General features: G+C 40.6%; 1 protein-coding gene across 1 annotated transcript in view; it reads left to right on the forward strand.

The window, feature by feature from the left end:
- Positions 1-8,594, forward strand: part of gjd1b (gap junction protein delta 1b) — a 35,634-nt gene extending 27,040 nt beyond the window's left edge. Inside the window, exon 2 of the mRNA XM_082180721.1 lies at positions 1,223-8,594. Coding sequence (XP_082036847.1) covers positions 1,223-2,066 — 844 coding nt within the window. The 3' untranslated portion in view covers positions 2,067-8,594. The remainder of the gene's footprint in view (positions 1-1,222) is intronic.
- Positions 8,595-15,994: the final 7,400 nt, after the last annotated feature.

The following is a 15,994-nucleotide window of genomic DNA, read 5'->3' on the forward strand; positions in this document are numbered from 1 at the left end:
ATCTGGGGTGCATTTCCCAAAGTCATAGTTAACCAACTATGGTCGCAAGTTCTGTTGAATTGTGTTGTTAACCATATTTGGCTTGGGGAAACACACCCCAGATTTCATCAGTTGCAGAAGTGGATTGTTAGTGCTACAGATCAGATTTGAAAACCAAATCAGTATTGAATATGCAGAACCTGATTTCACTAAATGCAACATGTTCCTGGATCGACATCTTTGTTGATCCTGGAACAACATTCCAATCAACCAATCAGATTTGAGGGACAAGTTTTTTATGTCAAGTTTAGGTTTACAACCAGGGTTAGGTGCTTCTACAATTGGTGTTATTCACCTATAATTTCCCTCTGATTTTAGGGATCAGGATTAGGTTTAGGGCTAGGGATATGGTTAGGATTAAATTTCCGGACCGAAATATTGTTTCAGGATCATATCAATATGTTGACCCAGGAACGTGTCTAACTCTGCAAAATCAGGACAGCATTGAATACATGTGCCTAACCTTTCAAGCCAAAACATTTGTGGTTAAAGAGGATGGGGTTGAAAAGCACGCCATCTTTGACTTTGCAAAGAATAATCCACGTGCTAAATTACAGAACCTAAAAAGAAATATGCAAATACCCTATATAAAAGAGCTACCCTATATACCCATATTACAGAGCCAATCATCTTAAATGTAAGTGTGTAAAGTCCAAACCCACTCAGTGTTTTACTCCTTCCTTCTCTTACAAACATATGTAATCTCTCTCTTTATCCATCTCTCACTCTTTCCCTCAATCAAACACTGGTACAGAAATAGCCCTAACGGTAGTGACAGCTGAGGTGTTAAATCTAAACTGTTGCTATGGAAAAGGGAAGAGAACATATTTTACTGCCATTATGCTACCAAATAAATGAGCATCACATAGACTAGCATTTCCACAGGTTACTGTACCAGGAGGACAGGTTACCATGTTAACAGAGCTTAATAGCACAGAAGGAGCTATAATTAGAGCTTGAGAGAGCAGAATTGTTTCAAAATTAGAGCTCTTGATTAAATGTGCAAAGTTGCTCTTGAAAGTGAAAAACGCACATTTGAATAGCAAATGCGAACATCTGCAATGCTAATTAGCTGGTAGCCAAAATAAGGGAGAAATTACGTCAGTGGGAGGTTTTGTGTGTGTGTGTGTGTGTGTTCTGTTCACATCACACATCAAATTGTCCCTCTCTTTCTCTCCTCCAGGATTCTCCTGACAGTTGTGGTGATATTCCGAATCCTGATTGTGGCCATTGTTGGTGAAACAGTGTACGAGGATGAGCAGACCATGTTTATCTGCAACACCCTCCAACCTGGGTGCAACCAGGCCTGCTACGACAAGGCCTTCCCCATCTCCCACATCCGTTACTGGGTCTTCCAGATCATCCTTGTTTGCACACCCAGCTTGTGCTTCATCACCTATTCAGTGCACCAGTCGGCCAAACAGCGTGACCGTCGCTACTCCTTCCTCTACCCAATCATGGAGAAGGACTACAGTCGTGAGGGTACCCGCAAACTACGCAACATTAATGGTATTTTGGTGCAGCATTCTGACAGTGGTGGAGGAAAGGACGAAGCTGATTGCTTAGAGGTAAAGGAGATCCCAAATGCTCCAAGAGGCCTCCTGCATGGCAGGAGCTCCAAGGTACGCCGACAAGAGGGAATCTCTCGCTTTTACATAATCCAGGTGGTTTTCCGCAATGCACTTGAGATAGGCTTCTTGGCGGGGCAGTACTTTTTATATGGCTTCAGTGTTCCTGGCATTTTCGAGTGTGACCGCTACCCCTGCCTGAAGGAGGTGGAGTGCTACGTATCACGGCCCACTGAGAAGACGGTCTTCCTAGTGTTCATGTTTGCAGTGAGTGGGATCTGCGTCGTACTCAACCTCGCAGAGCTCAACCACCTCGGCTGGAGGAAAATTAAGGCTGCCATTCGAGGTGTGCAAGCCCGCAGGAAGTCCATCTGTGAAATCCGTAAAAAGGACATGGCCCACCTGTCACAACCGCCAAACCTGGGCAGGACCCAGTCCAGTGAGTCTGCTTATGTCTGATCTCCATTCATCCAAATATGGCGTCACAAGGAGTCGAGTGGAGAGTGGAATGATGAAATTACAAGGTGCTTATAGTACTTGTGCAAATGTTTATAATGGTGAAGAGGGAGTGGCTCCACATAGCCACACCCCTTTCCCACAAGCCACTCCCTCCCTGTTTATTGCGTATGACCATGTTTGAGGAAGTTTGCACAATGTAAGGCTTCTGGAACAGCACGTGAAGACGAGGCATGGAGGAATTTGAAAGTCTCAAACTGTGAACAAGCATCGGTGGAAGGGTGAAGAGCATGAAGCACGTGAGGTATGATACTAGGAGCTGATGGACGTCAAACACAGAATGTTATGGAAACAAAAGAATCTGGGATTGTTTTCCCACTTTTCTCACTCTCAGATCTTGAGGAAAGAGGAATGACCAAGAAGGATATTTAGCAGGAGAGCGTAGCATGACTATAACCTCCCACTTTTTCTCAACCGTTGTCACTGAGATGGTGCCAGAAGAGGAATACTGTTTAGGTTTGCTCTCCTGGCAGTGAATCGGCCTAAAACAAACAACGGGTGAGATATAAACATTGTTACAGCAGTGGCACCTTCACTTTGATGTATGATTGAACAAACATTAGCATCGTTTTTGTAATCTCTCTCTGGTTGTCGTACGAGACTAGGAGATGATTATTACCTCTGCGCAAATTGTGCCCTTCCACAAAGACTCTTACGTGTTCCAGTCAAGTATTCCTCTCTCTCTTGTGGTGCATGAATGTGTGTTTATATGTATGTATGTGACCAAAGTTGAAAGAATTTAGAGACTGCAGATTCCTTTTTGTTCATTAGATTTTTTGTGTGTGAAAAGGTTGGTGCCATCAACTTAAATGACTGTTTTTTTTCTTTTTCAGATAATTATTTAAAACATATAGTTAAAAGATTATTACAAAGTTAGATTATTTATCTTTATTGGGAAATGGAGCCAACCCTGCTGAAAAGAATTTCCATGCTGGTCCAAGGCTGGTTTATGTTGATTATTGCTGGTGGAGCAGCATAGCCACGGTCTGTGTCTGAAATCGAATACTTCACCACTATAAAGTATGCCAAAAACAGTATGCCAAAAGAGTAGTATGTATGATAAATGAAGTGCGCATTCGATGGACACTTTATCCTCCCAAGAGGCCACAGAAGAGGATTTATGAAAGGCAGTGAAGCGACGCAACTGTCGTAGGTCACGTGACAGTAACAATATGGCGGATGTAGCACGTCAGAATTTCATTCATACTACACACATTCACAGTATATAGAACTTGTAGTACTTGTAGTTCAAATGTAGTACCTACTCACAGTATGCGATTTTAGATGCACCAATGCTGTTCAGCGGAAAAGAAATATGCTTGGTAACCAGCATGGTCTTTCTAGTGAATGTGATTAACAAAGGAAATCTTGTTTGTTATGATAATGCTTGGTGGGGACACCCGTACAAATGATTAAAAAAAAAAAAAAATGTGTCCAGATGTTTCTATCAGATGAATATATTATCAGAAAGCATAAAGGTATCTATCAAAGGCATGTTTACAAAGCTTTATCTGTCAAATGACTTTTGAAATGAAAATCGATGTTCAGTGTGTGTTATTAGGAAAAAGGAATAATTTACAGTGTTTTATTAGCTTTTTCTTCTTGTCACGTGTTTATCAGCATGCCTTTATTAGTAAGAAAAGACGAAGCGTAGAAAAAAATATATGTTTGCATTGCACTTTGTGGGATGGGAAGAGTGGATAAAAGGAGAAACTCACTGTGGGACGGACATTAGTGCTGAGAAAGTGAGCCTTTTGAATTGGTCCATCCTAAATAAGATCAACGATGAGTATGTGCGTGTATGTAGCTGTGATCCCCTGTGTGCCTTTGTTTACACAGTGTGGGATAAAGCAGGGTGTAACGTCTCTAACAAAAGACACAAATTACATTGAGTTGTCATTCAGCCAATATTAGCAGTAGCTTAGGCCCACTAAAGAAAGTACTTGTGCCTACACCGCCCTGACTAACCTCTGCACGTGCACATAAAAAACAGCCCAGTGTAGACAGAACACAGTCAACTAACACAGGCCAGCTCGCTGACATACCGCAGACGCAGAAAACATTGACAGAGAAGAGGCAGAGAGACAGAGAGGAAACTGCAGAGGCCCTTTAATAGCAACACAATGTATCCAGACTTAGGCATGTCTTATAGAAAAGTCTTTCACAAGAAAGTGTGTGTTTATGTTTAGCTGGACAGTTCAGCCACAATTCTGATTCAGGCCAGAAGTCAGCGTGAGTATGGATATTGTCGTTCACATCTAAATTGAATGAGAGGTATAAAATGGGTCACGTTTATGAGGCCTCGCATTTATTTTACTACGAATGTAAGCAACTCATAAATGATCCGTAAACCCTCAGAAGCAAATGCAGACTTTTCTGTACATGCAATCCTGTTGCTTCCAAGATGAGAACCAGGATTTCTATGCTTACATTTACGCCAGGGTGCAAAATTAACTCTCATCAAGCAGCAAATGCAATTGGCAAGTACATAAATGAAACTGCTTGCCAGTTTATTAGGAACTGCAAAAGACTGCAATAATCTGAGCCTCGATGAAGTGATGATGCAACTTAAAGACATACAAACTGTCTTTAAAAAAACTAAAACAAACAAACAAACAAACAAACAACCCCGGCATTTGCCAGCATGATGAAAAGTTAATTTTGGATGCCGTGTATGCACTCTAAAAAAAATATTTATTCAACAGTATTTTTGAAGCATACAAGTAAATCTTTTGGAAAAAGGTTTGGAAAAAATGCCAGTCAAATATAAAAAGATGTATTCTCTGAAGTCTGCTCATCTTAACCAAATTTCGGTTTGGTAAATTAATCTTGTTTTAAGGAGGCTAATATGAAAAACAAGACAAAAAATACTATTTAAGAACATTATTTGTGCAGTGTATCTATCTAGGAAGAAACTCAATTTAATCAGAACAAAAAAATAACAGAACGAAAGGTTCAAGTTCGATTGTATCCTCTACAGATTTAAATATCGGGACCAGTTTAACATGTAAATGATATAGTTATTTTTGTGTGGGGTAAAAAGGAAATGCATCCCTTCTCTTGGGACCAAGCACATCCTATATCTGTCTCTTTTTAGTACGCTGTACCTTCTCCTGAAAATCCCAGTTCTTTTATCCTGATCTAAGGATATAGTATCTCTACCAAAATCATAACCTCTGTAACTATGCAGCGTCAAAGGGCATCTTTTACAAGCGTATTATTTTCAAGTGCAGTTCAGAGATTATGAAGATTGATTCCCCAAGTGAGAACTTCTTCATGTGCTTGCATTAATCCACTCTTCTCCTCAGTATATTTTCAGAAATCCTATATCCAAGTTTAAATACTGGACGAAAAAAGAATAATGTCCAATTTTTGTTTCTTCTTTTTATTTATTCCAGCTTGTGAATTATGTTTATGTGTGTTACTCTTTTATACCGTGCTGTAATATGAGGGTTAACCGCAGGGGGTATTTAAAGATCAGAATTAGGATATGAAGTAAAAATGTGGCTTTACTTGCCAAAGTTATATGCAACTTCATAACTAATTGGGTTTCAGTGAATGGGTTGTTTACTGTAAAGCATGAATGACTGATATGGAAAGCATGTTTTTATTCTTCTTTTCCCTCTCTTTTTTATGAAACACAAAAGCAGGGACAAGTAAACAGCATGGTTAGATTAGAAAACTGGTTAAAGTGGCAAATTCTTGAGGCTTTAATGGGCCAAAATTGAATCAAAAGACTGTAGCAGGTTTTTTACAGCAATCTTGTTACAAACGTATGCAACACTTCATTTTCAGCACAAACTTTTGACGTGAGGGAAGTATTTTTATGGTTACATACACCCCGTAGTCACTGCCAGATGATTTTGTAGAAAATAACCATTTTCACTAACAAAAAGGTTTTATGGAGACATAATTGATGTGTAAGTAACCAGCCTGCTGTTTAATTGACAATATGACGTTAATCTACTGCCAGTGAGATGAAGATATTAACTGATGATATTTCAGTCATAAAGTCATAATGGCAATTAAATTCCCAGAAAAACACAGTGGACCAGTGCATGTGGGGGGAAAAAATGTCTCAGGTGTCAGATTTTTTTTTTTTTTTAAATGACCTTTTCAAATGACATGGTTTAAGTGTTTCTACAATTACTGTTTTGTGTATGGTATCTTTGCAAAAGCCAGTTGAAAGTTTGCCCATGTTTTATAGAGTTCTAAAACTAATTTGATACCAGTGAATATTTTACGAACATGTTTATCAGGATGTATACAATACAGGAAAATCTGAATAATGCTCAAATATCAAAATATGTTGATTCAGGAACTTGTCTTACTTGGCAAAATCATGGTGACCGAAGCAACTAACCCTGGTTGTAGGACTAAACTTCACATTAACTGTAAACTCAAATCTGATTTCAATGCTGTACTTGGTAAAATCACATTCACCCATACAGAGATTTACATATTAAGTAATGAATACAACAGAGTGAAGTTCATTCCCGTTTAGCTCAGGAAAAAGAATCATTCTAATCTCATTCTAATCCATTTTGAATGATCATCAAATGTCCCAGAACGCTCTCTGAGCGACTGCCAGAAATCACGGCACCCACAGTCACCAGAGCCCGTGTCCCAACCACACTTTTACCAACCCAGGTGTTCCTCTAAATCCCTGACTCATGACGAATCCCTCATTTCGGCATGGACAGTTAAATGAGATTATGCAGTTTTAATCTGTTTTCCTTCTCTTAATAACCACTGTTGTATTCCCCAAAAGCCATCCTTTAGTTTTAACCCTCGTATAGGGTCAGCTTTTCCAGTAACACTTTATTCTACAGTGTCCTTGTTACATATGTTACATGTACTTACCATAGTAATAACAGTAAATTATGCATAATTACATGCAACTAACCATCAACCAAATCCTAATCCTACCCTATCCCTATAGTAAGTACATGTAGTTGCTTAATATTACTCAGAACTTATAATTACACTGTAACAATGACACCTTAAAATAAAGTGTACCCGCTTTTCCTTTCTCTTTAAGTACAAAACTGGTCTAGGATGATAGTTAAGGGGAGCTTCAAGCGATTACAACTTCACGTGTGCTGCCAGGGCTGTTTGACACCCGCTGCACAAGCCGTACTAATCTCTCAGGAATAAGAAGAGTCGCGGCTCCTAATCACTGCTAGCTGCTTACATGGACGTATAAACACAGGATTAGCATTTGGCAAAGGCAAAAGGGCAGGCGAGTCATCCATCCCTCGTACCTGCACCATCACAGGACAAATCACATCAACACACGCAGCTATAACTCAGGATCTGTGCAAAGGCACCAATCCTATAAGCAACGTTTATACACAGAATGAGAAATCAGGGCCCCTTCGTCTAACAAGGGAAAGATTATTACAGGACAACTTTTCAGTTTATCGCAAAGTGTGACATCAATGTAATTAGCCATATGAAACATGATAGACAAGTGACTTTGCTTAGCTCTGCCCCCTTGGTTGCTTTTGCTCGACAAGCTTTACAGAGCGTCCCATGAATGAATTTGAATACTGAATATTTGTAATGAAGTTCAATCAAATGCTTATTACAGTCAAACGAAAAGAGAAAAACCTCATTTCATAGTGATTACAATTGTGTCACTATAATGATTGCCCTATCAACAATGTTTTAGTCTATAATTTCTGTAAAATATTCACTTTATATTCGACTTAAAACGTGCGAAAGTTTGTCTGATTATATGGCGGATGGCAACAGTTGCTAAATAAAGCAATGCTTAGTCAATTTAAAGGTCTTATCCTAACTCCTAAAATAATCAGGGTTTTTTTTCTCACATAAAGCAACAGTTCTTCAGTTTTTAATATATTCAGAAATGCAGATGTTAGACTTGTGATACCTTATGCCATATGGTAAAGGGTAACGGTGCCACCTGTAGCTGATCGTCCTTCTGAGATTACAATGTGCAACCCTTTAATCCTCCCTGAAATAAACAGTCTGATTACTTTAACTAATTAAAATGGGTTAGATCATGTGCACTGAAAAGGGTTTATTAATTAATCTTCGTTTAAATCAGATTTCCTTTTCTTTTTTTGTCTTATTTTGTGTGTGGAAATGATAGGCAAAGGTCAACGCACAATTGTGTTCAAACCGGTGTGCAAAATGTGATGTTCCTGAAATATCAAATGGGTGCTGCTAAAATGCTTGAGTAATATAAATTTTACTGACAGCTGTACATCAATCGTTAAGTCAACAAATGGCACAATATCTCTCAGCCCTGTTTCGATCTCTTTCATAGTTGTTGCTGAATTCAATCCAAATGAATAATTCTTACTTGTTTCTAATTTCCACAAGGAAATCTGTTGTTTGGAACACAGATTTCTGTTTTGTAACTGACCTTATTTGAAGGTTTTCTTTCTATATGTTTCTGAATTGTGGATTGTGTACTTAATTAAACACCTTGAATGAACTCAATGATGTGTCCTTAAGTGTGTGTTTTTGTGTGTATGCTGTCAACTAAATTCAGATATTTTCGTGGATATTTGGTGCAGATTAAATATTTTTTATATAAACAGCAGGATCACTTAATATAAAACTGGTTTTGTGAACACATACTGTGAACGATGTGAAAAGAAAAACATATTACCTCCTTTTCATTCCTGTCAAAAATTAAATATGGCTACCCTGACTGTATTATCTGGCATAATTGCTGCCTAGTGTTGCAAATCAATCACTTAAGATTCCATGATGGTCAGGGGTGTTCACTGCACAAAAATCGCTGCAAAAGATGCTTTCCAACAGGTTTTATCGTAGTTTTTGTCCAACTCCATTGACTTGTATTTGATGTGCTGTGAGGTACAGTATTACTCCGCTGGGCTGGAGTGTCTATTATTCAAGCTCTCAACGGAAGAATGTACGGGTGTGAGGCGTTTGGAAAAATAGGTCCACAGTTTTACAACGAATGGCAAAACACCTGTTGGAAAGCATCTTTTGCAGCGGCTTTTGTGTGAGCATATCAGTGAACACCCCTGACCACTCGGTGAGTTTCACGTCTTTGTAAACGAAAGTTTAATGCGTTTTAGGAAGGATTGTTCATATGCACCTATGCAATCATTGTGGGGGTGGGGGGGAAAGCGAAAGAAACCGAAAATTCTCGGGCCAGCAGCATTTGTCCAAATTTCAATCTTAACCATTGTATTTCATCAGAAACGATCTGAAAACAGGGCTTTAAGTGTAAAATACCGAAACTTTGGAACAGTCTTCCTAACATTGTCCGGGAAGCAGACACACTCTGTCAGTTCAAAGCAAGACTAAAACACATCTCTTTGACCTAGCATACACACAACACATTATAGACTTCTATAATTCAATGTTATTGATTGATTGATTGATTGATAGACTTTATTAATCCCACACTGGGGAAATTTCTGTGTTACAGCAGCTCAAAACATAAAAAATAAAGTAAGAAATACAAAAATATAGGGAATGAAAAATAGAATAGAATAAGATTAATTACAATAACAATAATAATAACAAGCAGCAATTATCGGGGCCAAGCGCAAGCAGATGACAGGATATGCCAACATGGCTGAAGGTGTCAGACCAACTGCATCAATGAGCAATTAAATACATTTAAAGAGGATTTTAGGTCAAATGGCTGAAAAATCACATAAATTGTCATTCAAAATATGATTTAAATGATTATCACTTTCGACCAATAGGTGGCGCAGTTACAAAACTGATGTGATGTGGTCAGAGTGAAGTGACAATGACACATACAAAGTTTGGTGTCAATATGTCAAGGCATTGCAGAGATAAAGCCTGAATAGTGCTTATAGCATCATGCCTCAACTTTGCTGCTACGCTATACGAAAACAGTTTCGTGTATCGACACGAAATCCATAACTTTTAGTCGGCACGGTTTGGAGATGATACGATTCGATTTTGGTGAAAATCGGACAAACGGTCTAGGAGGAGTTCGAAAAAGTAGGTTTTGACTGAAAATCAAGATGGCGGACAGGAACTTCGGCCAAATAAGGAAAACTTGGTATCTATGTTCTCGGCTTGACCCAAGGAATCTATTAAGACCAGTGGCATTTCAAAAGCCAGATTTATTCAAAAGTTATTAGCCTTTTTGGAAATTTTGTCATAACATTTGATCACTAGGTGGCGCTGTCTCGAAATATTTTGGGTACCTTCAGGGGATGGTGCTGATGGCACATTCTGAGTTTCGTAATATTACACCAATGCATTTGTTTACTATAGCATTTTAATTCACAAAACTGTATTGAAGTCAATGGGAAATTCATGTTTTGTTCTGTTATATCGCCACCAAGAGACTCAGTCCCACCATTTTTTTTATGTGTCCTCAGAGTGAGCCCATGCATATTTGTGTCAATTTTGGTGAAAATATCTCAATTCGCTTCGGAGTTATAGACATTTATATGAAAAAACACGAAAAAAATGACTGACACATGACTTTGATTGGAATTTACTACCCCTAAACATCAATATTTTCACATTTGGGCATTGGCGTATAGCTATCGACCTATGTTTCCAAACTTCTGACGGTGGTTTCGTCTCGATCGGACAAGCGGTTTCAAAGATATAGCCAAATGTTTTTTAAGCGCTAAATCACAACGCTACACAAACCATAAGGCGAAACCTAACATGTTTGGTATCGTTGGACTCGGCAACGATTCAGGAGTCTAAAGAGATGAGTCTCGTGAAAATAAGTTGACCACACCCAAAGTTATAAGCATTTGGAAGCATTTGGGGAAAAAAAATCACCACTAGATGGCACTGTTTCGAAACTTCTCAGACTCCTTCAGGACATCGTGCTGATGACCCATACAGAGTTTCGTAACGATACGTTCATGCATGCCTAAAATACAGCATTTTAGCACATAATTCAAAATGGCCGACAGCCAAAATGGCTGATCTGGGAAAATTGGATATCAGTCGACTCAGCATGACGTCCTGAATCTAACGAGACAACGTTTATGATTTTTGGGCAATCCATTCAGAAGTTATAAGCAAAAACAGCCATTTTTCATATCTCCGGACCAGTAGGTGGCACTATGACGAAACGCAGCATGTAGCCTCAGGTCATGCTTGTGATGATATGGACCAAGTTTGGTCTGAATATGATAAAGTGTTGAGGAGATACAAGCTTGTGTCTGTTTTCGTTAGCGCTACGTAAAATTTGTTTGCGCGGTATTCGAGAACAGTTTGACGAATCAACACGAATTCCATAACTTTTTGTCGGCATGGTCTGGAGATGATCTGGTTCAATTTTCGTGAAAATCGGAGTAACGGTCTAGGAGGAGTTTGAAAAAGTATGTTTTTCAGAAAATTCAAAATGGTGGAAAAATTTCCATGACGGAAAATGACGTCATAGGGTGCAGTCGAATCGTCCTGAGCCAAGGAATAAGAGGAAAAAAGAATTTTGTTTCTAGCCCTTGTGGTTCAAAAGTTATTAGCATAAACATGAGTGTAACTTTGGACAGCTGGTGGCGCTAGAGGGAATGAATTGGAGACTCCAAATTTGCTATGCTGATAGGTCAGACTCTCCTCTATCAGTGTGCCAAATTTGATAACTTTCCCGCAAGCGGTTCTATGGGCTGCCATAGACTCCCAGTCGGAAAAATGAAGAATAATAATAATAATAGGAACGGGAACAGATACAATAGGTGCCTACGCACCTTCGGTGCTTGGCCCCTAATGATTAGAAAACAACTGTATTCACACAATAACCAACCTAATGTAAACAGACAGTATATAAATACAAATATACAAATATACAGATAAGTATAATGTAAATGAACGGAGGTAACATATTGCACAATTGTAGGTGACACAAGTAATAAATAGATAAAGAAATACACATAATGCAGAATAATTGTCCAGTGCTACTCAAGTGCAGAAGCAGCTAGCAGTGCTGCATTAGGATGTTGCATTAAAGACATCTTACACCGAGGGTGCAGCAGTCTGCTACTGAAGGAGCTGCTCAAGGAGCTCACAGTCTCATGCAGGGGGTGAGAAGTGTTGCCCATAATAGATGTCAGCCTAGCTAACATCCTCCTCTCCCCCACCTCCTCTATGGTGTCCAGAGGGCAGACCAGAACAGAGCTAGCCTTCTTCACCAGTTTATTAAGCTTTTTCCTGTCCCTTTCTGTACTCCCAGCTCCCCAACATGCTACTGCATAAAAGATTGCAGATGCCACCACAGAGTCATAAAAAGTTTTTAACAGAGACCTGCACACACCGAAGGAACTCAGCCTCCTCAGCAGGTGGAGACGGCTTTGGCCCTTCTTGTACAGGACATCTGTGTTTGTGGACCAGTCTAGTTTCTTGTTAAGGTGAACACCCAGGTATTTGTATGTCTCCACCATCTCAATGTCAACACCCTGGATGTTCACCGGTGTAGCACCAGGTGGCCTCCGGCGAAAGTCAACTACCAACTCCTTTGTCTTGCTGGCGTTGATGTGAAGGTGGTTTGACTCACACCAGTTGACAAAGTCCCCGATGACCTCCCGGTACTCCTGGTCATTCTCCTCTGAAACCCTCCCAACAATGGCAGTATCGTCGGAGAACTTCTGCATGTGACAGCTGCTTGTGTTATGCCTGAAGTCCGCTGTATACAGGGTGTAGAGAAAAGGAGCGAGCACTGTCCCCTGTGGTGCTCCTGTGCTGCTCGTCACCACATCAGACACACAGTCCTGGAGCCTCACATACTGTGGTCTGTCAGTGAGGTAACTGATGGTCCATGCAGACAGGTGTTGGTCAACACCAGCCCCCAATAGCTTCCCCCAGAGCAGTGATGGTTGAATTGTATTGAAAGCACTGGAAAAATCTAAAAACATGACCCTCACAGTGCTCCCAGTGCTCTCCAGATGTGACAGTGCTCTGTGTGAAAGATAGATGATAGCATCCTCCACCCCTATGCCTGTTTGGTAAGCGAACTGTAGGGGATCCAGTTCTGAACTCACCACGGTTCTCAGATGTCGTAGTACAATCCTCTCCAAAGTCTTCATCAGGTGTGAAGTTAAGGCAACCGGTCTGAAGTGATTAGGCTCCCTGGGATATGCAGTTTTTGGAACTGGAACAACACACGAAGTCTTCCACAGGACTGGAACTCGCTCCAGACTCAGGCTCAAGTTGAAGATGTGCAGGATGACTTCGCTGAGCTGATCTGCACAATCTTTAAGCATTCTGGGGCAGATTCCATCCGGGCCCGGTGCCTTTCTTGCCTTGATCTTTTTTAGCTCCTTCCTCACCTGATTGACTGTCAGAGAGAGGCTGCTAGAGGGAGATATAGAAGCTCCCGACAGGTCTGAAGTCTGGTTGGAGGTGGGAGGAGAGGGGGTAGAATCAAATCTATTGAAAAAAAGATTTAATTCATTTGCCCTGTCACAGTCACCAGAAACAAAGCCTCTGCCACTGACTTTGTTCTGACCAGAGATGGTTTTCAGACCCCTCCAAACCTCCCTTATGTTGTTTTGTTGGAGGCGTGACTCCAACTTCTTCCTGTAACTGTCTTTTCCTTTCCTAATCTCCCATCTTAGTTGTTTTTGGACCATCCTCAACTCTTCTTTTTCCCCAGATTTAAAAAGTCTTTTCTTTTCATTCAGCAAGGCTTTGAGTTCTGAAGTCACCCAAGGTTTGTTGTTGGAGAAACACCGAACCTTCTTCTTAGGTATGGTGTTCTCCACACAGAAATTGATGTAATCAGTAACACAATGAGTGAGAGTGTCAATGTCCTCCCCATGAGAATTACAGAGCATTTCCCAGTCTGTGGTCTCAAAGCAGTCTCTCAGTGCTTCACTGGCCTCCTCAGACCATTTCCTCACATACTTAGTGGTTGGAGGTTGTTTACTCACCAAAGGTATGCATAGATTAGGCCAGCCGGAACCGGGAACACTTCCCATAAATCCTGATGTACTCGCAACTAGGGATGTCCCGATCCGATCACGTGATCGGAAATCGGGCCCGATCACGTGTTTTCAGACTCGATCGGAATCGGACGTTACCTCCCGATCAGGACTCGGATATATATGTATATATATTCTCATTATTTTTTAACACATCTATAGTTATGCGGTGGCACAGAGTTACGTCGGTTTCACACTGCACTCGAGCAGAGCGTAAGCAGCGCAGGAGCAGTGCGTATGGTGAGCAGGAGCAGGACACGCGCGTTTTGCTTTCACACTGGCAGCGTTTGTCACGCGCGGCTGAACCGCGGGTTGTGTAGGCTACAGACAGAGTAGGTTACTCTATAATGGATAAGTTGGCATTGCTTTATTTCGTTTTCAAATACATTTAAGAGAAAAGACTTGTCAAGAAGCTTATTTTATTAATAATTTCATTTATATAACTTTTGGTTCATCTTTGTTTTTATTGTTCTGGCAACAAGTTTGTTTTTGGACATTTGTTTTCTTTTTAAATTGCTGTTGGTCATTTGATTGACTGTTTAAAACACAATAGATATCATCAATGCACTTTTTGGATAAAACTGCGGTGTATTTTGGCAATGATCAATGCATAGTCACTTTAATTCAGCATAAGCGGCGCAGCAAAAATAGACTCGGCGCCGAAACGATCGCGGCACTGCTGCTCTGCTCTACTACGCACTGCCGCGCCACCTCTGCGTGCGGTGTGAATGCTCTAATCTGTTAACATGGGCGGCGAAAAAAATACGCGCTGCACGCTCTGCTAACGCGTGCAGTGTGAAACCGGCGTAAGAGTTAGGAGTGCAGTTCCTAAAAGCACATTACTGGCTTTGCAAACACTGTGGCACTTTTATTTGTTTACATGCCTGCCGGGTATTTTAAGTTGAGGTGCTATTTGTTTATATATTAGACTTTTTTTATATTTACTGTTGCACTAAAGTCCAAAAGTGAAGAATTTATGTTATTTATTACTTGATTGTTCAAGCTACCTCACAGAAGTGCTCTGTTTGTTAACAGAGTTGTTGAAAGTTAAAATAAGGTGAATTAAATACATTTACATTTACATTTAGTCATTTAGCAGACGCCCTTATCCAAAGCGACTTACAAATTAGGACTAAGTTCAGCGAGTCATCATAAAGAGGCAAAAGCAACAACAACGCAGGAAGTGCTCAAAATACGAAGTTCAGGTATTATTCAGAGTAGCATAAGCCTGATAAGTGATGTTTCAAAGGGAAAGGATTTTTTTTTTTTTTTTTTCTATAAGGTTAAGTGCTCACGGAAGAGATTGGTTTTCAGCTGTTTTTTGAATGTTGTCAGGGATTCTGCATTCCGGATGAGGGTGGGGAGAGCGTTCCACCAGCATGGAACTGTAAATGAGAATGTTCTGGAAAGTGATTTTGTGGCTTTCTGTGATGGAACCACGAGACGTCGCTCGTTGACCGATCGTAGGTGTCTGGTAGGGATGTAGACTTGTAGGAGTGAGTGAAAGTAGGAGGGAGCTGAGCCTGTGATAGTTCTGTAAGCAAGCGTCAGTGCCTTGAACTTGATGCGAGCAGCTAGAGGTAGCCAGTGCAGAGAGATGAACAGAGGAGTGACGTGGGCCCTCTTGGGCTCGTTGAAGACAAGACGAGCTGCAGCATTCTGGATCATCTGTAGGGGTTTGGTCGCACATGCTGGGAGTCCAGCCAGAAGGGCATTGCAGTAGTCAAGCCTAGAGATGACCAGGGCCTGGACGATAAGTTGTGTTGCATGCTCAGTTAGGAAAGGCCTGATCTTCCTGATGTTGTGCAGTGCAAACCTGCATGATCGAGCTGTCTTTGAAATGTGATCTGTGAAGGTCAGCTGGTCATCAAACGTTACTCCAAGATTTCTGACCGATCTTGATGGGGTGATTAATGATGACTCTAGCTGGATGGTGAAGTC

The sequence above is a fragment of the Leuciscus leuciscus genome (genome assembly GCF_965113295.1).
Source record: "Leuciscus leuciscus genome assembly, chromosome: 9".
NCBI lineage: Eukaryota > Metazoa > Chordata > Actinopteri > Cypriniformes > Leuciscidae > Leuciscus > Leuciscus leuciscus.